Source organism: Octodon degus, unplaced genomic scaffold, assembly GCF_000260255.1.
Source record: "Octodon degus isolate 3935 unplaced genomic scaffold, OctDeg1.0 scaffold00010, whole genome shotgun sequence".
In the NCBI taxonomy this organism is placed as follows: domain Eukaryota; kingdom Metazoa; phylum Chordata; class Mammalia; order Rodentia; family Octodontidae; genus Octodon; species Octodon degus.
This window is the reverse complement of record NW_004524586.1, coordinates 17642954-17667907: the sequence shown is the minus strand read 5'-3', so window position 1 is coordinate 17667907 and position 24954 is coordinate 17642954. Positions and strand designations below refer to the sequence as shown.

The following is a 24954-nucleotide window of genomic DNA, read 5'->3' as shown; positions in this document are numbered from 1 at the left end:
AAAATGTGATGTTTTCTTTCTTGCATTTTATTCAAATGTTGTCATTTTTCTCTGAAAATAATATTGTAAATAATTGTGATTATAGCATGATACGTATTATATTGGGGCACTTTTACTTACACTAAAGACCTTTCCTATATATTTTAATAAACATTTTCAGAAAAAGCAGCTATTTTTAAGTAAATAAAGTTAATCTAATAAGTCAAAAAAATATTCATCATAAAGACACCCTCAGATGAAGGGAAACTAAGACTTGGTTAGCCACAGATTTACCTAAAAGAATAACTAAAAGAATCTTCTTCAGATAGAAAATAACACATTTGGGGCAGCAGAAATGAATGAATATAAAATGTAAATATATGAGTAGAGTAGACTCTTCTCAGGTTTTAAACATGATATTTGGCTGAAAGCAAAACTAAACTATCAGAAGTGGTTCTTAATGTAGATAAGTGGGCACAATACAGGTAATAAAGGATAGAGACCTAAAATCTGGTAGTTTCTACATTTTACCTGAAGTGGTAAAATATCAATACAACTAGACTATGAACATATATTATGACTTTTAGAGCAGTAGTGTTCAACTGAGATGATTTGTCCCTCTGGGACAATTAGCAGTGTATGGGGACAGGATTACAAGTATTGCTAGTAAGTCATGATCAAGAATGCTGCTAAACTTCCAAACATGTATAGGAAAGACCCATACAACAATGAGTCATTCAGCCTTAAATATCAAAATGTTGAGGTTGAGAAGCCCTGCTGGCAGACCCAGTCCTAGCCCAGGCCCGGTAAGTGTGTGAAAGAGCTTCCAGCTACCCTGTGCTGGCATGACCTACTGGTCCCAGCCCAGGCGCAGCGTGGGTGACACCCTCTTTCACCCTCTTGGGACACCCCCCCCCATGACTCCGTAGTATCCCCACCCACACTCCACCTGCAGAGTAGGAATTTCTGTCGCGTTCTGGGAACCCCCAGATCCAGTCCTACTCCAGGCCCCGGTGAGTGTGTGGGAGAGCTGCCTCTCCCCCCTACTCCACCTTGTCCCCTCCAGACTCAGCTCAGGCCTGGCATACAGGCCTGGGGTAAAAACCTTCAGCTGCAATCCCTGCAGAGAGTGTAGAGGACAGAACCATCCAGCTAGTCCAGGAGCAGAACATCTTGCCAGAGGGGCACAACAGGTTCACCCCCAAGGGCAGCAGCAGGAAGGAGCTGAGCACAGCAGCCAGATCCAAGCCAGTCACAGCTGGATAAATCCAAACTTTGTAGATCTACATCTGAACTTCAGTAGGTGCTAAGGTTATAACTGCAACAAAGATCTACAACAAAGGGCAGAAGACAGTGCTACACAAAATGACAATGAGAAGGTGCAAAATGCAATCTCAGAACCCAAGTCCACCCATAACAAGTGCAGAGGACACTAACACAGAACAAATTGGGAATCACACAGCTGAAAGCAATGAATCAACGGCTTCTGAAATAAAGAAACAGCTGAAGAAAGGTATAGAGGAACTCAGATTGGAAATGAGAAGCCCTGCCATAGAACAATCACACATAAAACTATATAAAGGTATATATTCAACAAACAGGATATCACATCTGCATCTTGTACTATGAGTAATCACTACAAAGACAACAATATGCAATGTATTATTGAAACTGTCCTACTAATTGGTTTTGAAACTGTCTCATTGCTATTTCTCAATAAAATTAATAAAAAATATAGGTTAATTAACATTGAATGCATTTCTTAGAATGTTCACTAAATCACAGGGATGTAGAAGCAAGTTCACCATGCAACAAAGATCAGAGGGAATGAAGAAAACTTTAAGGTCATAGACTTAAATTCTAACATCGATAACAGCACTAAATGTAAATGGCTTAAACATATCTCTTAAAGGAGAGTGGTTGGCAGGATGTATAAAAAATTATACTCAACTATATACTGTCTATAAGAAACTGTTTTGAAATATAATATAGGTTAACAGTAAAAGAGGGAAATATGTTTTGCAAACACTAATAAAAAGGGAACTAGTATAGATATATTAATGATAGATAAGGGGCCAGTGAGATAGCTCCATGGTCTAACATGCTTGCTTGGGCAAGCTTAGGCAGCCACAGGGGACAATGGTTTGATACCCAGCACCACATGCCTCATCAGCCCTGCTTTCAGGGTGGGCTGAACCAGAAAAAAAAATATGAGGTACACTTTAGAACAAAGATATCCAGAGTTGAAGAAGACAGTTTCTAATGATAAAAGTGACTTTACAATTTACCAAGGCAAATTCTAATTACGTGTATCATAAAGAACAGAGCTGAACTGAAAGGAGATACTTTATCAAGTTGTCAATGCTTTGAAATAGCAATATTTGTACTAGCAAAGTCATGATGAGATGCTCAATAATAATGTGGGAATATAAATGTATATAACAGTTCTGAGAAATAATTTAACTTATTATGAAGGCTTACGTAGCCTAATTTTTTGAGGGGGGTGGGATGGGGTACTGGGAAGTGAACTTAGGACCTCACGCTTGCCAGGCAGGAGCTGTGCCACTGAGCTTAATCCTTGGCCCAACTGATTTAACTTTTTAACTCAGTATTTCATTTTCAAGAATCTCTTTTAAGGGAAGAATTAAAGAAGTCCAAAATTTATTCATTCAGAGACCTTCATAATGGAGATGTTTACAGTAGCAAAATTTAGAGACATCCAATCATATCCGCTAATTGACAAGCACTTGAGAAATTATTCTATATTCAAGCAGAGTGCTACTTGTTTAAATAACATTATATAGGACTTGACAGTACCAATTTAGTGATTTTAAAGCAAAACTGCAGTGTAAAAAGCTATATATGTAAATAATAAAATTAAGACATAATTATAAAGAATATTAGAGAAGAATGTAACAACAGGAGCAAAATGTAGCAATGATTATGTCATTGCCTCTTTTCCCCAAACTTTCTATTACAAAATTATGCTCATGGCCAAAAAGTTTCTTTCAAAAGCAGCATGAGAATGAGAAAATTTACCCAAAACATCCAATATAATGCGAAGTCTAGAACAAAAACCTTAATAGGTTGTAAAGTTCTTGTAGTTAATTGTGAAAGTAAAAAATGGTAAGAAAGTATAACTACTATGAGAGTGACCACTTGTCTTGGATTGCCTGTTTCATTGTCCAGGGTAATGGTTAATAGTGTCCCCTGTAAGTCTCAAGTGGCCCGTGGGTCAGATGATAAGTTTTGCATGAGCACCTTGGCTACAATGAATATTAAAAAGATTAGTAATAACACATTAAAAGAAATCCTACCCTTACTATACTCCAACCACTCTACTAAAATGTTTTACATACATTATCTCATTTAATCATTTGTATAGCTCAAACTGCCCATGTTCACACATGAGCAAGTGGCAAAGAGTGGCTTTCAATGGTGTCCCATCCAGGGAGCACTGGAACCTTACCTGGGCCTGCCTCAGTGCAGGATTGGCTGGCAGGGGTCTGGCAGGGCCACCCGGTACCCGAGGGGTCTGGTGGAGGGGTGGGAGCACTCGCTGGGGTGACTGGGGCTGAGGGATGGCAAAGGTGCTGAGGGGTCTGCTGATGTCCACATTCAGTGGTGGTCTTCTATCCTGCAGTCAAAGCAGACAGCCATGATGTCATGGGTTTCAGCAGTATCAATAACCCTAAGGAAGCAGCATTGTTAACTTGTGCTTTCCGGCCGAAAGTGGAGGAGGTTGGCAGAGGCATGAAGTTGAGAGTATCCATGAGAAGGAACCCATATTTATACTCTAGAAGTCTAACCGAATCCCCCCTACACCCCCAACACCCATGGGTCAAGTCTGCAGTGCGGAATTGCATCTTATTTGTATTTAACAGACTGGTTTCATTAATAAATAAGTACAAGACACTCGAAGTACCACCAAGAATAGAGACAAGATCCAGATTTTAAGGAACCTACAAAGGTGATGTGTAAAGATGACACAACTTGGTGTGTACAGAGCTGAACGTGAGTGGAGAAAACCACTCAGGGAGAATCGAGAGTTCAGAAAGCTGGGCCAAGGCCAAGGGCTTGTTTCTGGAGACCTTGTCCCTCAGGTCACATGGCGTGATCTTGCACTTCAGGCCCCCACTCCTGTCTTCCTTGCTCCCTTATATAACTGCAAATATATAAAATATGCAGAGTTTAATAATTTCTGACCTCAGGCCAGCGAGAGAGCTCAGTGGACTAAGTGCCTCCTTTGGCAAGCGCAGGAACCACGATTTGATCCCTGGTCCTGCATGCCACGCTGGCCCTGCTCCCAGCCCTTATTTTTCAAAATTTTGAGAGAGCATGACAATCGCTAAGTTGTCTGGGCTGGGCTTGAACGTGTGATCCTCCTGCCTCAGTTTTCCAAGGTGCTGGGATTATAGATGTATACCAGGATGTCTGGCTAATATTCAAGAATTGGATGGGTAGATGGAGATACATATTCCCCATGAATGGTGGGAAAAAGGATACATGAGAGTATGACTTTATTAATAATCCACCAGGGTAGTAGGAAAATTGACAGACTGCAGGGAACTTTAAGGTACTCTTGGTTAAGGTTCCAGTTCTTTGAAAGAACGAAGTGACACGGCTCTCATAGCTCTGGATTCAGCTGAAGTGACAAAACTGAAGCTCCACGAAATGCTTCCAGACATTCTGGGATAGCACCAGGCTAAAGCAGCTCTCCCCGCCCAGGGAGCGGCCCCTAGGCCGAGTCCCCATGTTTGTCCATGGCTTACCTTGGCTGTGTGAGAAGGTGGCAGCCTACTCGACAGGCCCTTTCCATGGCGGGTGAGGTGAGCCTGACCAGGCTGGGAGCCGCTGGTCGGCCGGGAAGGGCGCACACACCTGCAGGGTAACCACATACACACTCACTATAGAGCTTTCCCCTTCTTGGCTTAACTTCGTACTTTCTGTTTACAGTGTCATTCAAAATATAACTTAGCTTCATTTGTCGTGGTAAACATGTGAAGGAAGACTGAAGACTTTTGACATATAAAAATAAATACTGATTTTCCTTTCACTGTCACTGTTTTGTCAAATTTGTTCTTGGAACCCGTAGAAATACACCCTATTTCTGGACTTTGTCCCCAACTGCCTCATCTTATCAGCAGTGTGTCTTTGCTAGATTTGATTCACTTGTTAGTGTAGCTACAAAACCTTCCTTCTGATTTGTGGCCAAAATGTCATTCATTTCACACTCTAAGCAACAACCAGGGACTCTGAATAGGGTTTTGTTGTCTCATAACAAAGCTAATTAAAAGGCAGCAATGGGCTGGGGAGGTAGCTCAGCGGTTTGAGCGCCTGCTTGGCAAGTTCAGGGACCCAGGTTTGATCCCCAGTACTGCATGCCATGTTGGCCCTGAGACATCTAGGAGATGTCTTGCATGAAGCTGGTATTTCAGCAATAATGTCTTTGAGTACATTTGGATCCAAAGTTACCCCATCTGATGACACATTGCAATGTCCCCTTGTAAAAATTACTGATGTAAGAGTAGAATAAAACCCATCCATGGAATTTATCAACACTGCTCATTTATCTAATGAGCAGCAAATAGTTTGGAGGGAAGGTATAAAAAGCAATTGGTCTGGTAGAAATTAAAAAACAAAACCACACAAATAAAATACACTGGAAAGACCCAGTCTTACAACCAAAACAGTCTCTTTGCTGAAGATCATGAAGCGAGACCTGGTTTGTGTGTCATTTCTTGAAAAGATGGCGCAAAGTCAGGGTACCTTAGCTTCTCAATGGTTGTCTTTTTATTTGTAAATAGTAGTCGTATCCAGGTCTTCCTTTTGAGATAAACCACACATCCAGCAGTCAGGAGACACAGGATGGTCACCAGAATTCCTATAGTTAAGCCTTGGTTATCTGAAACAAAACACATTTAGCTCATGGAAGGAGGCAGTTATAATAAAATACGGGAGATATCACATCGTGACATTTATGGCCGAGTGAACTTTGAAGGAACAAACAGAGACGAGGTGAGCGAATCCATGAATGATGCACTAATAAATTAGTGGTACTCCAGAGATCCTGTGCGAGGTTCAGTCTATGCTGCTGTCCTTCCTCAGTGACAACTCTAGAGCTTACTGAACAGGAACACACTCTGGGAGAGGGACTGTGGCTGGAGCGCACGGCTTCCTGAGCCAGGCAACCATGGGGGACACCAAAAGGAACAGAGACCATCGCTCAAGCCTCATCAGAATTAGAGGTCCCCACACTAAATGCTTCTAGCCCCTTAGTAAATAGCTACTGTACTTGAAACCTTTTTCATTCTGTAGTATTACCCGTCTGCTTTATTTTGTATCTATAATTATTGCTTTTTATAATCAAACTATTTCTGGATATCTCAGTGAAAGGGGAAGGCTTGAATGAAGCTCCTCCTGGATTTTGTCTTGTGAGGGACTTAACCCTAGGACCTTTATTGGGGGTGCTTCACCCCCCCCCATGCATGTCATTTGGGGCTGCTAATGACAGCCATGAAGGTGGTTTCAGTTACCCAGGCTCCCCTCCTCCTCTCGCTTTAACTCCCTGCTGGCTGTGGATCTGAGCAGCAGCAGCCTCCTCTCTAAGGGAGAATGTCTTACACCCTATTTCTGGACTTTGTCTCCAACTGACTCATCCTATCAGCAGTGTGTCTTTGCTAGATTTGATTCACTTGTTAGTGTAGCTACAAAAGTTTCCTTCTGATTTGTGGCCAAAATGTCATTCATTCCACACTCTAAGCAACAACCAGGGACTCTGAATAGGGTTTTGTTGTCTCATAACAAAGCTAATTAAAAAGGCAGCAATGGGCTGGGGAGGTAGCTCAGTGGTCTGAATGCCTGCTTGGCAAGTTCAGGGACCCAGGTTTGATCCCCAGTACTGCATGCCATGTTGGCTCTGAGCTGTGTTGGCTACTGAAACTGGGCATGGTGGCATGTGCCTGTAAGCCTAGCACTGGGGAGGCTGAGACAGAAGGATCACTATGAGTCTGAGCTGTGTAGCAAGACTCTATACCAAATGAATGAATAAAAGATTAAAAAAAGGCAGCAATACAAGTCTCAAACCATAATTTCTAGTTGCTTAAAATCAATCTATAAGTCTTAAACTGATTGATTTATCCAACAGAATGTTTATTTACTGGTCCCCTAGCACACTATCCTTGGGACACCCCTAGGCTTGCTTTCTTCCTGAGCAGTGGTATCAAACCCTGAATTCCTCCAGAGTGAGGTGGGGGCTGAGCTGTGACTCCTTTGTCCTCATCTGTGTTCTGCAGAGCTGGTTTTCCACATCTCCTTCCCTAGCCACCATCCCCGCTACCTACCCTGCTCCACTCCTGGGTCTCTGTACAGCCAGCCCAGCTCTGCTTAGAACACACTGCTTCCTGGCCCCTGCAGAGCTTCGTAACATCCCAGGAGCCTTTGGCCATCCATCCCCACACTGCTGCTAAGCTTGTGGTGTGGCCCACTCTCCCCCAGCTCCCACTTAGCACTCTGCCATGTGCTATCCCCTCTGCCCTTTCCATGATGTTAAGAACAGCCAGCATGCATCAGTACCTGCTGAACCGGTGAGCCAAGGGGAGGCCAGAGAGCAGTGGGAAGTGGGGACAGTGATGTGCGTGTCCAGGGGAAGCGTTTACCAGACATCTTCTTTTAAGAAATAAAGGTGACAGTAGATAGTCCTTTGAGGGTTTCATTTTTAATATTCTTTCTTAGTGTAATAGTGTGCAGGGGTCTCTAGATTCTTTGACTTTTTGGAAATCATGAAACCTGAGTGCTCTGGTCACGCATGTCCACGTCAGAGACAGACGTGGAGCAGCCAATCTTTTCCAGGCCCTGTGAATGCCACCAGGTTTTCTTGAACAAATACAGAATGAGTGGAAAGGTCTTTTAAGGACTGAAAAACAAACCTTGCTATTTTTTGTGCAATGAATAGAAGAATTCCCATTAGAGTATTCATTTGCAGCAAGTGACAAGTTGTCAAGGCTTGAGATGGCACTGGGAGCCTGCCGGACCCAGCCCTTGCTTTTCACCACTGCCGTGGGTACTCAGTAAAAGGTAGGACCATCTGGGCCTTTTCCTACCTGCTCAGGGTCTGGGTCTGGGACTGAAAGAGTGGAGACCTGGAGCTCTTAGTAGCAACACTGGAACACATCTGTATTTCACGGATGGTGAACAGGGCACTCGCTGGCCCTACGTGTGCAGTTTCGTCAGCCGTGCCTGGGAGGCTGGCCTCCCCTCAGAGCCCAGGGCGTGCTCTGCTTGGCCCTGCAGAGCAGTGTTGTGTCTGTTGTCATAGAGATGGTGGCAAGACCAGACTCATCGCTGCCAATCACAGCAGGCCTTGGGGATGCATGACCTCTTCTGCAGCAGCGCTGGTCACACTCCAAGCATCATGGGTGTTCAGCTAATGCCAACGGGGCTACAGCAGTCCCCTCCCCTTCACACCTGCTCTGGCTTTCCAGCTGCTGACTCTGATGGCAGTCTGCCTCTTTTTTTTTTTTTTTTCCTTGTTTCTTTCACTATAAAAGGGACATTCTCAGGCTTGTCCCTCCGTTGCCTCACAAGAACTCAGAAAACAACACTCTTACTAGGAGACCATTGCTGAAGGTTGTCTGAGAAGAGATGATTGGAGGATTCAAACAGAGCCATATGGAGAGCGTCTCTGGGAACAGGGACTCATGCCTCAGTATTTGCTGTGTGACACTAGGCACGTTACTTAACTTCCCTGTGCTCAGGTCCTTTATCCAATCATCACACCTGCGGTGGCATCGTGTAAGTGGCAGGTGACATCAAGTGCCTGAATCGCTTAGCACAGTGCCTGTTCACCACACAGTCCCCATTACTGTTGCTGCTGCTGCTGCAGAAACTATGGACTTTGTTAGGAGGTGTCCGCCCTTCTGCTTGGCGTCAAAGGGCATTAAGCATCACACCTGGTGCTCTCAGCACAGAGAAGGCAACAGTGACAAAGTCCTTTGGTACCATGATAAAGTTTGAGCCCACTTGGGGCTCACCGCCTTAGTTGAGAAAAGTGTTACAGGCCGAGACCCTGACAAACTTAGCCGGAGAGCAAAGGCCCAGGGAAGCTGAATGAGTGAGAAGGATGGGGTGCTGGAAACTGGGCGAGGCCTCGGGCTGAGCCACAGGGGTCTGCCCCCCACTGGCACCCCTGCTGGTGCAGCACCTGCTTACTCACCTGCTTGCCTGATGGGGCCGCTGTCTGTGCTTCCTCCAAAGCCAAACTTGTCACAGAAGGGAGGTGCCCAGTGCGCCTCACAGTGGCAGTTCTTCCTGTTGTTGCATACCTTTCAGGACAGCAGGGGGGTGAGACACCCCAAGGAGAACTGTTAGGGCACAGCCACTGTGTGGTAGGGTGACAAGCCTCGGCACCACAATGTACCACCACAGCAAAGCAAAAGCACCGAGGCCACAGCCCCCACAAGCACACACTCGGCCAAACTCAGCGAGGGTCACAGTGAGAACCAGCCCCAAACAGCACCGTATAGGTGACTGGAGCCAGAGGCAGCACACCTTGGGTGTCAGCAGCCACTGAGGGAATTATGAGTGCTAATAAGTCTCACCAGCTCTCTGCTGCCCCTTTTCCCCCAGTCTTCCTGTCATTTTTATTTATTTTTTTTTATGTATTTTGTACAGCATCTATAGTGTCTCACTACACAGACAGGACTTGTAGTGATTTTCCTGTTTTCAGTCTCCCAATTGCTGGGATTACAGGCGCGCACCACCATGCCCGGACTCCATCACTGGTTTAGTGTGACTTGGGGGTGGGGGCAGCCCGGCAAGCCAGGGATGGAACCCTTGTCCCTGTCTGCCTAACAGGTGCTTTAATCCACTGAACTATCTGGCCAGCCCTTCCTGTCATTTTTAAATCCAAGAAACCCTCATTGTCTGCCTGTAAGAAGTGCTCTCCATAGGGAGGCAGGACCTGCCACAGGGACCTGACTACCAGGGCATCTTGGGACCCAACAGGCTTGGGAAGCTCTTCTGCCTCTAGGTGACACTGGGACCTTCCTGTCTCCTGTTTCCTGATGCCTGCAAAGGTGCACAGGAGGCCACTAACACTTCCTCCAGTCCTGCTCATTTCTCACTCCTGAAATGCCCACTTTCTACCTGAGTTTTCCTGTGGCCATTCCCAGGCTCTGCATCACCCATGGCAGGAAGACTACAGCAAATCTTCACAGAATAAGAGGAAGGCTCTGACATGACAAGCATGGGTGCTAAGAAAGGAGAAGGGGGTGCCCTATGCCTCTGCTGGCTCTGGAACAAGTTCCTGACTAGGAGACTAGGATTCTACATGGAGGGGCCATGATAGTTCTTGCCTTGTAGAACATAAATCATCATGTATGCAATCTATTGAATCAGTGCACAGACCAATGGCATCTATGTGTATGTTCTGTGAAAGTCAGTGAATCAGAACGCTGGATAAAGGCAAATCACTCAGCAGAATTTCTGACAAATTAGGAATGGGGACAACAGTAAAATGGGAAAAGCTACATGGGACAAGAAAGATTGTGCCCTCAGGGGGCTGGTGAGTCTCTAAGTCTCTCCTCCACTTAGATAAACAAGCTATACACTGCAGGCAATGAACTTGTGACTGGTTCATATGTGGATGTTAAAAGAGAACAGTAGTCAGTAAATGAACCCTGAAGGTCGTGCTTCAAGACATTAGTGCCAAACATATACCTTAATATTTTAAGGCAAAACAAAATACATAAAGTATGTCCCCAGTTGTGGAAGTTTCCCTCTTTAAATTGAGTTTTTTCTTTTTGCTGCTGGGAATCAAACTCAGAACCTTGTGCTTACCAGGCAGGCACTGTGTCACTGAGCTATTCCTGGCCTGTTTTCTTCTTTTTGGATCAGTTCAACCCTGCTGGTCTCTTTTGTGATGAAATCAACTCTTTGGCCCCACTGATGCAAATTTGAAGCCAGATAGTCAATGCAGCCTGGGATAAATCAGGCAGCGGTGTTCGACAAAGCTCCAATTAAACAGGGTTATATAGCCTGTGGCATAGTTTATGCTAACCTTAGTGTCTTGGCTATTTCCTCCAAGGTGCTGCTGATGGGAAGCCACACATTAGATTCAGATTCATGTCCTGCACTGTTCAATCTCCCATTGCCGCGTATGGCTATGCGGCCCATTGAGCTTATGGCCAAGGAGCAGCAGTCCTTAACATCACTTGGAGGTAACACTGGTGAGCCTAGTCTCATTGAGGTGGGGGCGGGGGCTGTGGTCATGCTACCGATCGCCAAGTTTTGGTCAGCTGCTTTGAAACTTGTATCTTTCTTTTCTCTCTGATGTGTGCATGTGGCCCTAAGGGTATGAGAGAGAATAGGGGTGCATCCAGGCTTCTCCAGCCTGCTTGGTGGTGACCACTCTAGGTAGACTTTCCCTTCTCTCACCATTGGGTTTTGACTTCAGTACTCAAGCAATCGGGCTGGACTGTTTTATCTTTTATAGCCATTTGAACAACTTTGTCTCTAGCCATACTACCCTGACCCTCTTCAATCTCTTCTGACCTCAGAAGCTAGGCAGAGTCAGGCCTGGAGAGTACTTGGAGGGGAGAGAGAATGCTATGATCTAAAGAAGACACAAAGAGATTCCATTTTTATAACAAGATCAGCTAAATGCGACACCAACAAAGCTAACAGAGGTGGCACTACAGTCCATTACTGTTTTAATACAGTGGTAATTGTCTGAAAACCGCATAATTCCATGTTAGAGTCATTGGCAAGCATTGGGAAGTTTTTGTGAAAACTGTAATTTCATGTTAGAATATTGGGAAATATCTGGAAGTTTCAAAAATAAAATTTAGAGTGTGATTTCTATAGAAAAGGTTTCAGAAAAACAAATGAACCACTGGCATGGCTAATCAAGATTAATATGATTCTATTGGAAATAATTAAGCCCATCAGGAGAAATAAATTATGTTTTAACAATTACAGTCTTCTTCTCCCCCAAAGCTCTTTTGAACTAAAATAACAGTCTGTGTTGGTGGAAATCCATTGTGAGGGGTTTCCAGAGCATGTGGTTAGTATGCTTTGCTGTCTCATTTTAATCCCTTTTGGAAGAGTTTTGGTTCAGACTCATATTTGGAATTTTGGAAGCAAGAGCGGCAGCGGGGTTTGAAATGCTAATGAGAAGCACTTTACCAAGGAAGGCTAGTGTTGAAATTACTTCAGTGATGACAAAATTTGCTCTTTAAATCACAGAACGTTAATTTAAAAGATAATTACTATTCAATCTGATTTTCTTTGTTAAATGAAAATGACATTTCTTTTCCCATGCAAAGGTCAAAGAAAATTAATGTCTTCAGAAGAAAATATTGAGAAGAACAATGACTGCTATATTTTTCAAACGCTATGGATTGCTTTTAAATGAATGAATTGCTTCTTGCTTGGCTTGTTGTGGGCTAGCTGTCGAGAGGCCACTTACTCCTCGGCCATGGCACTGCGTTGCACATTCATGGACCCCGAAGACACTAACATTTTGACACCGGCGATTGAGGCAGATCTGCAGGAGGAGGAAACACAGCGCATATCTTAGGACTTTGGCTTCCCTCCTCCCATATATGTATATTAAAAAAAGAAAAAGCATGGAAAGACTTGGAAATGACTCCTTTTTCAACTAAGGGGGATGCGTGTGGCATTCATCTCAGACCTGGGTCTTGTTGTCTGGCTCCGAACTAAGCATGTTTTTGAAACTAAGTCTGATGCAAACCCTACTGAGTTGTCTTATATTTTATGGCATTTGAAAGTTTTAGTTAATCTTGAAATTATAATGATTTTTCTCATGATTTTTGTTTGGGGTTTACAGCAAAGCCTATGTATTAAAGACCATTTTCCCCACTGGAAAAAACTATTGGAGAGGGCAAGATAGATTATACCTCATCCTGGGAGCTGTATAGACCCTAATGAGTCTATACAGGGTCCAAGAATCCAGGGTCCAAGAATCTTTAAGAGATATTGAAACATGTGAAGTATTTCAAAGTGCTGACTATAGCATCACTAATGGTACAAGCCAGCAGGAGCAGGAGCAAGCAGAGGCTTCTACGGGCTTAGCAAACTATTCCAGAAGTGGGAATTTGCTAAATGAACTGAACTGGTGGAAAGAGTTGGCGTCATTTCAGGGGTGCATAGTGTATTCCAGCCTCTTTCTCTCCTATAAGATGTTACAAATCAGTGGAATCAAAGGGAGAAGAGTCTGCTTCTTAGAAAATCCTTCCCCAGGAGCTCACGCAGGACAGGAACAAGGCCCTTTAAAGAAAGTGCTGACGCCAACATCTCTGAGGAATCCACAGTGATCCTGGCCAAGGAGATTTGATAGACCTATCATATCCATCTGATATGTAAATGGTTCTGGATTGAAATGAACACAGAAGGACTCTGGTCAAAGTCACTTCACAGAGGTGCCATTTGCCCCTTGAGCCCACAGGTGAGGCCAAAGGCAGCCACTAAGGACAAATGGAGCTCTTAGAATTTTAGAGTCTAGATGTACCTGGCTCTGGCTATTGAGACTATAGGTAAAAAAAAAAAAGAGGGGGTCTTCACTGTAATGTTGAGACCCAAATAGTTAATGTGGTTAGGGACAAGCAGAATGTGTCACATGCTCAGTGTGCCACCCTGTTCCTCAGGGAAAGAGGCTTGTGGCTTAGCGTGTGTGGAAGTAAGTGGAGAGCATTCCTGTCTCTGGGATTCTGGAAAGAAAACAATGGAGGCATCTGTCCTTTCTTCTAGTCTGTGTGAGAGATTTCACCATCCTAATGAAAATGAGCCCTAAGAAAGCATTGAGAGTCGATTCATCACTTTTTCTAAAAACATTTTATGAACATACTATCATAGAGTCTGTAGTGAAAAATTCATGTGGCAGAGTATAAAAATTCTGATTTCTTTTTAAAATTATTTTTACTTTATTTATAATTCTCAAAGTATTTCCTGCTTACCTTCTCCCTGCTCTCTGAAAGGAGTCCCCTTTGGTACTCAACTGATCCATTCTCTTCTCTCCTACTCTTCTATGAGTCTCTGAAAATCTATCTGACTTCTTATTCCAGGTAAGAACAAGCCCTCAAAATCTCTGTGCCAAAATCCCAGTCACATTTCCAAAGACAATATACTATGCTTTTGCACTGCTTTCCAAAGTAATTTCCTGGCTGGAAACTCTCATGACACCTAGGGTGTAGAAATGACTTATTAACAATAAATGGCTGAGAAGACAAGTTTGAGTTTCCCCAAATCTGTATCTCAATGATCAGACTGGGAACTAGGATTTATTGACTTCTTCTGGTAGGTGTAAAGAATTAGATTCCAGAGACCACATTTGTAGAGTAGGTTCAGGAAAATAAACCAACTTGGTACCCCAGTTCTTAAATGGGCTGTCTTTCAATGGGCACTGTTCCAGGCTTACATTTCTGATGCAAGAGAGAATTTGAGTCTTACTTTTCCATCTGCACATTTTGTCCCTGCAAGCACAAGCCCTGGGTCCGGCATGTCATCACCCAAGTACACGTGGGTTCCTCGGCATAGAATCCGACCTCCTTCCTGCAGTGGGATATTTGTTTCTATAGAAACAGCATTGGTACCAATGACTGGCCGGCTGGCACCTCCTTGACACTGGATTTTTCCACATTTAGCATCTCTGCAAAGGTAAGAAGAAACATCCCCAAAGAGGAGCAGTTTGGAAGGAATGCTTAGCCATGTGAGAAAGCACAGTGTCAACTATTGGGAAGTTCATACCTTGTCTCACATTTGGCAAAGGAACTCTTGGAATCTTTGCCACAGTTGCCATAAGGATCACCTGCAGAGTTGACCCTTTCAAAGCAGATTCCAGGGGCAGGTTTGGCACCTGAAACAGAAGCACAATAATAACTTTATCTCTGGCAAGGATTTTTAGTCTTCTTTGAATGGCATTGGGCTTTGGGGTTAGGAGAGAAGTGTTTGGTGCTTAGAGAAATTGTACCCTATGTCTCAGCTGACTCATGATAGGAGTTGGCTGGTGGAGGCCAGTATCAACAGCTAGCACCCCACCTAGGTCCAGGTCATGGAAAAGCCTGTATTTCATAGCACACTCTTCCAAGGGCTGCTATCCAGGATCCACGGCATGTGCAGCTTCTCAGGGGATGAGGCCTAGCTGTGTGGCCAGATTTCATTCTTAGCAGGAAGGAGTTGGCTGGCTGGCTGCAGAGAGGGGAAGCTTGCTGTCTTTAGCAACATCCCACACAATTCCGGTGAGAAAATACAAGCTAGGTTAGGTTCCAAAGAGCAGTGATGACTCATGTAGGTGGGGAAAGGGAAAGAGAGAGAGAAGGAAAGGGAGAGGGAGAAAGGGATAAGAGGGAGCAGGAGAAGAGGGAGGGAAGGAGAGAGAAAAGGAAAAAGCCACAAATGAATAAAGCACAGATCTTCCATAATGTTGTCAGTCCTATCAAGCTCCCTATAAGACCAAGCTCTGGCTTCTGCTAATGCCTACTTTTATAAGGCAAACATTGCTCTCAGAAACAGTCATAAACACTGATAGCTACTGACAGTTCTCAGCAGAGAAGGTCATGGTAGCTGGAGAACTCAGTAGGCAGCCATTTTTAAGATGCTTGTAAGCCTAATAAAGCAAAAGCATATAAATGGGGATGACAGTGTCACAATTTTGGAGGGTTCTTGAGCCCTGTGCACAGTGGTATCCACTGAAGACCACCAGGAAGTCAGAAAACCTAGTGTATTCTTTAGAGTAAACTGTACCCTGTGTGCCCTTGATTATCTGTTCTCCCACACTGGCCTCCTAGTTTGGTCATCACTTTCACCTCACTTTCAGCAGCCAGGATGTCAGCTCCTCACAGCCTAGATCTGGCCCTGCCTTTCTCTGCTCTTCAGAGGAGGTACCATTCACCGTCCAGGGAGGTATCATTTACCTTCTGGGGTGGCAGGAAAATTTAAATTTCAACTAGTTGGTGGACAAGGCTCCCCTCTTCATTCTTAAATATCTGTAATTCTTTTATCAGTGCCTGATTTCTCATCAGCTATTAGCTGATAGGGAAAACAAACATTGAAAGACAAAAGTAGATAAAGGGACCAGTACAACCATACTTGTCCCAATGGAACCACTTAGAGTCTCTGCACTAAGTCACTCTATTCATAGCTCTAATCCACACCCCCTACATTTATTTTTTAAACAGTATTTTTTTTAGAAGGGTCCCTCCAAACTCCTAAGGGGTAATATCTCAAAGGCAAACAATTTTCTATTGGGGGGAAAGGCCTGGTTTCAGGCTCTTGAGCCTCACACTTTCTCTTGGATAAGGTCATGTCTTTTTTTCACTGTGTAGTTAAAACTGACATCCTCAGCTTCTGTCTTATATGGATCTGACTCTTATGTATTCTATGATTCTTTTTTGTCTTCCTATTAGAGAAGGAGGCCATATGCAAAGCAAGTCTCAATGTGGAACCAGGACTCCATACTTAGACTAATCCTATTTGTTGATACTTTTGATCTAAGTGCTTAGATCCACTTGACTGGTGCAGCTGGGAGGCACTTGGTACCTCCCAGTGCCGTGGGTGTGGGTGCCTTTGCAGGCTCCCTGTATGCTGACTGCTTCCTTGTATGGCCCCATCTCCCTCCCAACTATCCATCCTTGTGTCTTACTGATCTCAAGTCCTGGGCTGCTCTGAGCATCCTCCTGTTTCTTCTGAGCTGGACCACAAGAACTTTGTCTTACTGGGTAGATATCATTTAGAAAGTGACAGCAGGAGACCTTAATTAAAAGAACTTGAGTTGATTCTTTATTCCTATTATTCCTCTGCTCATCCTTAGCAAACAAATATACATTAATGAATGGCAGAGTTTAAGTCACAGATACATAATCTGTTGAGTATCTGTGCTAGTATGTATACTATTTGGTACAGTATGTAGAATATTTTCTTCTTCTTTTTTTTTTTTTTTAGTATTTAGTACAGGGTCTACAGGGTCTCACTACACAGATCAGATTCATAGTGATCCTCCTGTGGTCAGCCTCCCAAGTGCTGAGATTGCAGGTGCATACCATCACACTCAGGAACAAGCACTGTCTCAGTGTGCCATGGGGCTGGGGCTGGCACGGCATGCTGGGGATTGAACCCCAGCCACTGTGCTCTGCCTAAGCAGGCGCTTTAGTTCACTAGCTATCTGGCCAGCCCTTTAACATGATACTCTTATGCCAGCTGCTCCAGTCTAACGTCTAGATGCTGAACTGAGTTAGAATATATACCCTCTTGGGTGTGCTCAGCTGCCTTTCCCTCCAGGAGGGGGTCAATGGAGTGAGGTGGTGGACAGTTTAATGCCTATTTGTTGAATCTCTATCAATTTGGGAAAACAAATGAATAATTCTAAAAATAATGACTTGGAAAGTTTTGGGAGCTAAGCCTGGTAGAGTTTGATCAATAAAATTAACTTCACCATGGGATAATTTGTCCAGTGGCTTGAACAATGCAGAGTTCTAAAGGTTTACTTTCTGTATCCTCCAGGAAAGCAATACAGGTTTCTTTCCTAGAATTTTAGTCACTTGAGCTGTCACCCAAAACACAAGGGAGCAGGAAGGGCTATGCCTGATATGGCCAGGATGTGCCATTGACAATGGGGTACAACAATTGTGGAGGACCACCTGAGCAACTGTCCTTGAAAGAAGGACAATTGTCTCTGTTTTTGCTGAGCCTAACCCTATGTCCTTGTATTGATATGTATAGAGCTAGCTAGGACTTCTCTTTATCCTTTCAATTGGCCTTAAGCAATGTATACTGGTTTAGCTGAGGTGCTGGTGATAGTCTTTGAAGGTGGCATGTGTGTTTCCCTGGTAATCTACACTTGTTGCTCTTTAATGTGAGCCAGGTTGAGACAGGACAAAGAGCCAGTACTCCATGCTGATCGAGCATTGAGATAGAGGCTATGACTTCCTGGCACTTGAAAGATTACATCAAAGCTGCAGCACCGGACTCCTGAAACATTAGATACTATCTCAATAGCATAATGCAAATTAGTTTCTCTGCATATGGCAGAGGTAAATGTAGGCCACCTACCTAGTGCAGCTCACAGTACTCACCTACTTCCCACAATTCTCAGTCATTCCTCCTCAAGCCACTCCTCCTCCACTGAATAAAACCTGGGTGAGGCCCTGGGTCAGCTTATTTGTTCTGGAAAGCCATCTTTGTGGCTGGATTTAGGGCCCCTTGGATCCCCAATAATTATAAATATGTTTTAGTGTCTTTATTTTTGCTGTGAATTGCACTGGGAGTGGTAGACTGGAATTAATTTGGTGGGATTCCAATAATGTATCTTTGGGATTACAAATATTGACTTCTTGGGCTGAGATGAGAACCTGGAGGAGACTCCTACAAACAATGAGATTATACAACACAATATGGCAAAGAAAATTGATAGTTGTACTAGAGGCAGGTCATGATTTTATCAGTTTGCATAAATTTGAGAGAGGATACATTCCTTTCTCTCCATGGAGCTGAAGATCAGAAGAAAAGACTCCCCAACTCTGTATTCTTTTATTCTGGAGAATCCAGGGAAAGCATAGCATAATGGTAATTCATGGCCAACTTTGACCAAGAAGGTCTTTTGTATCTTTTATTCTCAAAACTTTTGGGGCTGGAAATGTGCATCAATATGCTGAATCTGCCATTATATTTGTGTGTGTGCGTGTGGGTGCATGCGTGTATGTGTGTGTAGGAGAAGATGGGAGGAGGGCCTTTTTCATCAAACTGGCTGGTGTTTCCCACTGATCATAATCTGGAGATTCCAGGTTATGATAAGCAACTCCCCGGGAGAAACATAGATATTTAATGGCCAAGTGTCACCAGCCATAAAGGAAAGCCCCAAAAGGAACAGATATGAAGGTGGCTACCTTCATGGCTTTCAGAGCACCTTCGCTCTCCAGATCTGGATGATCCTGCTTGAGACAGCAGAGAAGAGCTCTACAAAGTGATTCTCCCTTCTGCCCTGTTTCAATTGCCAACTGGAATTTATTTTAGAGACAGAATAATCAATAATTTAGAAGTGTAAATGGATTTTTTTCACCTGTAAGATTCAAAGAGCACAGATTTGACTTCAGAGTTGATGGACTTAACACTGCCCATCTTCCAAGACTTCCCAATAACAAGAGACTTTATGTCTATCTCTTGGAAAGAACAACAACAGTTTTCCTATCACTTCTATATTACCTCAATTTAAACCCTTTAAATTCTTAATAATGGAACATTCAGATATTTTGCCATTATCAAGAGAGAAAAACTTAGCCTTTCCAAGGGAATTTTGACATCATGCTGTATTTTATAATTATGTCAGAAGTGACAGATTTTAACTACCAGCTTTATCTTCACAGTGATATAATGTGTGTTTGTAATTGTAGTTTGGAAGTTTCCAATGTCATTATGTCTTTTGAAAGAGATGATGGCATCGCAGATGAAGGCCACAATTTCCTCATTCTAATCTTTTACTTAAAATTATTCTATTATGCAAATGTACGCCTCCAGTTCAGCCACATCAGCTCTTCCCTCTCTCTGCTGCTCATTTTCCTAACCTCTGCCATGAATGGCCACAGACAAAGGCATTTGCAAAAACAATTGGAAGCTCTCTTGTTCTCCTTGTCTTTCTCCAAATTGGCCTTTGAATTCATCAGAAAATGAAGTCCAAATAAGCACATTTTGTCACTTTTGTCTTAGATGATGGGACAAAGGGAGACTTTCCTGATTCCTAAACAATATGCTTCTTGGCTTGGTGCCTTCTCTAGCAACTGCATTGTAGGTGATCAGTAACCTGAGCATGGCCTCAGGTGGAGTTCTATAACCTAACTCACTTAAACCAATATGCTTAAATAAATCAGATAACACTAGATGAAATAGGTAACACTAACATAGTTCAGGACTTCCCCTCAGCAATTTGCGGGGGCTGTAGGTACGTAGTTATCATGCAGTTACCTGTGAGATTAATTGCCAAGTAATATTCTCAGTTACCATGCAAGTGGTTCTGACAAACAACAGTGGCAAAAGGACATCTGCTGCCTAAAGAAAAATTTTCAGCTGTATTTTGGCAGGAATAAAGGTCAAGTTACACTGACAGAAAATCTTTCTGGATATTAAGAGTAAGCTGGAAGAAGAGAATTGAATGAAGTCACACCATTTGAACTGCAGATAACATTTATGTCTTTGACATCAACATCTGAAATCCTGAGATGCAAGCTTTATGGGAGAAAATGAGTAAAATTAAAAAAAAGAAACTCCTAGCAACAGGGAGAATATCAAGAATATGAATGACAAGAATTAGAAAAACAAGTAAATGAGCAAAAATTTCAAAAGGTATTCTAAAAATCACTTTGCCAGTTAGGAATTTCAGGCATATGTTTTGAATTTCCTAGTGTTTCATTTGTAGAAAGATTTGGAAGCAGAATTATTTTATTGAAATATAATGCTGGATTGAGAAAAGTCCATTTCAAAAGGGAATAGTTAGTTGGAAGGAAGGACTTCATCCGGTCAGCATTTGGGTAGCCAGCTGAGCACAAGCAACGGACATCCTGGCTGTGACCGGAGAATTCTGAGTGACTCAACGACTTGGCCAGGTCGCCAGGATGTGAGTGACACTGGCCATCAGAATGAAGACTCAATGAGCCTAGAGCTCTCTGTTACTGTTTTTCCCCAAAGGTCTCTGATGACCCCAGTGCAAATGTGGACCAGATCCTGGGCACTCACTGAAGGGTGGGGAAATGAATGAAGCACTGCAAAAGCATTCCTGCGATGAGTCTGCCTTCCTTAGTCATGAAAAGCTAATTCAAACCAAGCACCGTAGCTGAGCGTTCAAACATCCTCAATGCCAGTCCATCAGGCTAGCTGGGGGCTGCACTGGGGAAGTCACCTCTGCCCCTAGGGCTGCATCTGTCCATGCTTGACACTTCCTGGGAGGACCGTATGATGCATGCCACACCCTGACTTTACTCCAGGTCTGGGCAAGAGCACGCAGGACTGGAGAACTGTGTTCTCTGGCCAAATCGTCTTGAGTCGGTATCTTATGCAGAGCAGGATGTCAATAAATACTTCAAAGATGAGAGAATGGGGGCAGCCCGTGAGGCCCTCAACTCTCCAAGTCATAGCCCAAATTCTGCATGAACAGAACTACCTGCCCTTTCCTGGGTTGGCCCTATGGTTCCCATGTGCCAGCTACATCTATTCTATTCTGGATTCCAGTGATGCCCTTAACCTTCCATAGCATATGGCTACTCCATGCCACCCTGATTACCCGGGCTCACAGCTGCCCATTCATGTTCATCTACTTGCCAAGCAGAGCCCAGTCTCTTCCACCACACCGTGCTTGCCCCTGCTATATAGCCCTAGCTATAAGCCCAAAGAACTGCAGGAATCTTGCTTACTAATTTGGGAAACTTTCTTTGAGCACAGCTGCATCTTATTTATAGTTCCAGCTGACTGGGCACTATGCACCAGCAGTGGCCCTACATGCCATCTATTTTGTATAATACATCATAGTTTATGTTTGAGGTGAAGCATGCACTCATAGGCTAGGTAGGCTATTGTCCCCGCTTTGCGGATGAGATACACCCACCTGGGACATTTTGCTGAAGGCAAGCCTAGTAGTAAGTGGTCTGTTTGGTGTCTGCACTCACCCCTCTCACAAAAGATCAGCGCTCTAATCTGGCCCCATGAATGTGCTACTTTATGTGGTTCAAGGAACTCTGAAGATGTAGTCAAGGATTCTGAGATGGAGGGCTATTCTGGATGATCTGGGCGGGCCCAGAATGATCACAAGAGTCCTTATAGGAGAGAAGCAGAAAGGCCAGAGTAAGAAAGAAACAACATTAAGAGCAGAGATCGAAGAGAGACAGAAGATGCTTCAAGGCCTCTCCCTTGAAGAGGGATGAGAGGTCATGGACCAAGGGATCAAGTGGTCTCTGGGAGCCAGGAAAGGCAAGAAAACAGATTCTCTCCTCAGGCCCTTCAAGCAGTGCCGCCCTGCCTACATCCTGATTTAGGATATCTGACTTCTAGAAATAGAAGGTGGGAAATTTGTGTGAAATGTTGTGTTCCTTTGTCACAGCAGCCATAGGAAAGTCCCCCAGTGTCCTTCAACTGGAAAACCGGGCAGCACACTGGTATGGGAGAGAGCCTCCCCCCCCCCCAAGTTCCTCTTTGGCAGGGATAGATCTATCCTAAGAAGTTGCTGGCACTGATGGCCCCGGGCCAGGTGACATTGTACATTCCCTGCTCTCCCAAAGAAGTTGGCTGGTGACCCTGAGGAGCTGGCAGAGAAAGACTGAATCCCAGACCGCCATGAGCCTGAGGTGCTGTGCTCCCTAAATCTGGTTCCCAGACCTGGTCTCTGTGATTTGTGGGCCACCCTTGCTTGGCAAACCCGTCTCCCAGATCAAGGCCGCCTCTTGCTTGGGGAGGAGGACACTCCCAGGCAGTCAGACCTCCAGCCTTACCTTCAGGCCCAAGAATGACAGTCCAAGCAGACAATTTCCTGTTGCCCTTGCTTTTGCAAAGCTCAGCGAGGGGTCAGACTGTTTGTGTGGTTGGCCTGTGTTCTCTGCTCTCCCCCCGATTCCCTCTGGTCAGGCAGCTTGGGAAGGGCCAGCCCAGTGAGATAATAAATACCAGCCTTGGTCACCAGGAATCATGGGCCCACAGCCAGCCCAGTCACACGGCATGGTGGCTCAGAGAAAACTGTGGAGTTCCGTCTGACCTCACTCTGGAAACAGAGCCAGATGTTACAGAACAGCAGGGCACTAAAGAGCACGTTTCACTCCAAAGCTCCAAGAGCTGTGTGTGCTCTGGCCATGAAACACTCCTTGGAAGAGAGCACAGAACGGCACTCATAACTCAAGAAGGGAGATTACTGACTCTGCAGAAGGGCTGGCGAGGGGTGTGTGTTGGGGGGGGAGACAGCCGTGAGGGGGACTTGAGGATTTGGCTTGTAGCAGAAGCCACTGTCTCAAAGTAACCTCGCTTGCTTAAAATGTGTCTGAAGTTGCTAAACATTCAGGGCCCCCTTGCCCTCAGCATGTGTATAGTAAATGCCTTCTTAGTGCTTGTCATTGTAACATGGATGGCCCAGGTATCAGGGCCCAGGGCTGAAGATAGAGGCCTCTTCGTTCGACCTACTTAGGCACATCCATGAGTGAGTAAATGCCACCATATCTAGCCTGCACTTCTTTCTATATCAGAAAGCTCCACGTACGGAGGGTTGTCCCTTGCTGGCAGCAACAACAGCTCTATGGCAGGATCTAGCTTTAAGAGATATTTTCTATGCATGGCCACTACTTTCACATCATATTTAAAACCAAGGCTCCTAAGTTTGGTCATCATGCTCTGCTCTAGTTTATTTGCCCAAATCAGTCCTGAAATCAGACCCTCACAGAAAGGCCTGACTGTCTGTATCAGGTTTCCCTCCTCCTGGAGCTATTGTCTGAGCTCATTTGGCTCTTACCCTAAGCCTGGCTGACCACAGTGGCCTTGCTGGTACTGGGGTCCCTGGCCAGGACTGAGGTCACCCCTTTGTAGCCAGTAGAAGGAGGGAGTGAGCGAGGCCTTGGCTACATCGCAGTAAGGGAAGGAGACAGAGGACTACAAGGCACTCTCTGTGGGATTCTCAGCTGGAGTTCTGGAAACAGAGACAGAAAATCTCTGAGGGTTCCTACACTGGCGAGGGCCTGTATCTCTGTGCCAGGGTGGATCTGGGAGGAGACACACAGGAAGGCGCTGATTCTCTCCTTTGTGTCTGAACCTGAACTTTAGAGCCTCAGTGGGACTTCAGCCCATGACCTCACGGACTTTTTGGAGTAACAGTGCCCTGTGGAGGTTCTGCTTGGGTTTAGGGCCACAGTGACCAGATTCAGATCCCAGCTGCATGACTTTGGGAAGCTGACTTGCTATCTCAGCATTTGAGCTTCACTTTCTTTGTGCGACTATAATCCTTGTCTAGAGCTAAGGTGGCCCAGTGTTTAGGTAAGGACCCTCCACATAGGGTGCAGCTAATGAACAGCATCTTGTTAGATCCTGCCACTGTGCGGCCACATCCTGACCATCTTCATTGGGGTGCTATTGCTAGGATAGACACCAAGCCTGTCATATGGAATGGCACTCTTGGCCCTCCCTCACCTGTTTCCTTTCCTTTCCCATCCTACCCCTAAGCTTAGAGCCTAGCCTCCCACCCCAGAGGCAGGTGCCATGCTGCAGGCTTTCCCACCCCAGAGGCAGCTGACTATTCACTGTTACTCACAGTCATGGACCTATGATGCACGAAGCCTGACCTAACTTGGAGCCGCCTGTCCATGTAGCCCTCTGCCTCCAGCTGTAGTGGCTTCTTTTCTCTCTCTCTCTCTCTCTCTCTCTCTCTCTCTCTCTCTCTCTGTCACTGTTTGTCTGTCTCTGTCTCTGTCTCTGTCTCTGTCTGTCTGCCTGTCTCTCTCTGTTTCTCTCTCAGCCTTCGATTGAGATCTTTTAGTACTGAGACATTATCATAACCTGAGTAGTTGTGGGAAGGTCTGGTGACCTGTCCATCCACTCTGCATATGTGGAGCCCTGACTGATTCATCCCTGTCACCCCCACAGTACTCATGCCTCCCTTGTTAGGTTGCATTGAGCTCCTCAAGGGCAGCATCTTTTGCCCACTATGCGTAAGACAGACACTCCAGCAACAAGACATGTGGACACAGAACCTGCTTCCCCAATACCCCGTGTCAGGTGGGTGGTGGCCACATACCTGGTCCCCAGAGTGTGATGCACTGCTGCTCATGGGTCTGGCAGATGCCGTTGTAGCAGTAACCATCTACTCCCTGACACGGCTGCCCATCATGCAGGTAGACATTGGCTGGACAGTGAGGACCTGCTCCTGTGCAGAACTCTGGGAGGTCGCAGGAGTTGCTGGAGCCCCTGCATGCAGTTCCCGCAGGCTTCAGCTAGAAGGAGAGGGTA

At 44.8% G+C, this 24954-nt stretch overlaps 1 protein-coding gene across 1 annotated transcript in view; it reads right to left on the bottom strand.

Annotated features, from left to right (window-relative positions):
* The window catches only part of Adam12 (ADAM metallopeptidase domain 12), a 330777-nt gene that overhangs the window by 19006 nt on the left and 286817 nt on the right, over positions 1-24954 (bottom strand). Inside the window, exons 14-21 of the mRNA XM_023709048.1 lie at positions 24743-24938; positions 14746-14854; positions 14449-14647; positions 12449-12526; positions 9194-9302; positions 5749-5884; positions 4752-4860; positions 3449-3616 (exon numbers count right to left, since the gene is read on the bottom strand). Of these exons, the coding sequence (XP_023564816.1) occupies positions 3449-3616; positions 4752-4860; positions 5749-5884; positions 9194-9302; positions 12449-12526; positions 14449-14647; positions 14746-14854; positions 24743-24938 (1104 nt within the window). The remainder of the gene's footprint in view (positions 1-3448; positions 3617-4751; positions 4861-5748; positions 5885-9193; positions 9303-12448; positions 12527-14448; positions 14648-14745; positions 14855-24742; positions 24939-24954) is intronic.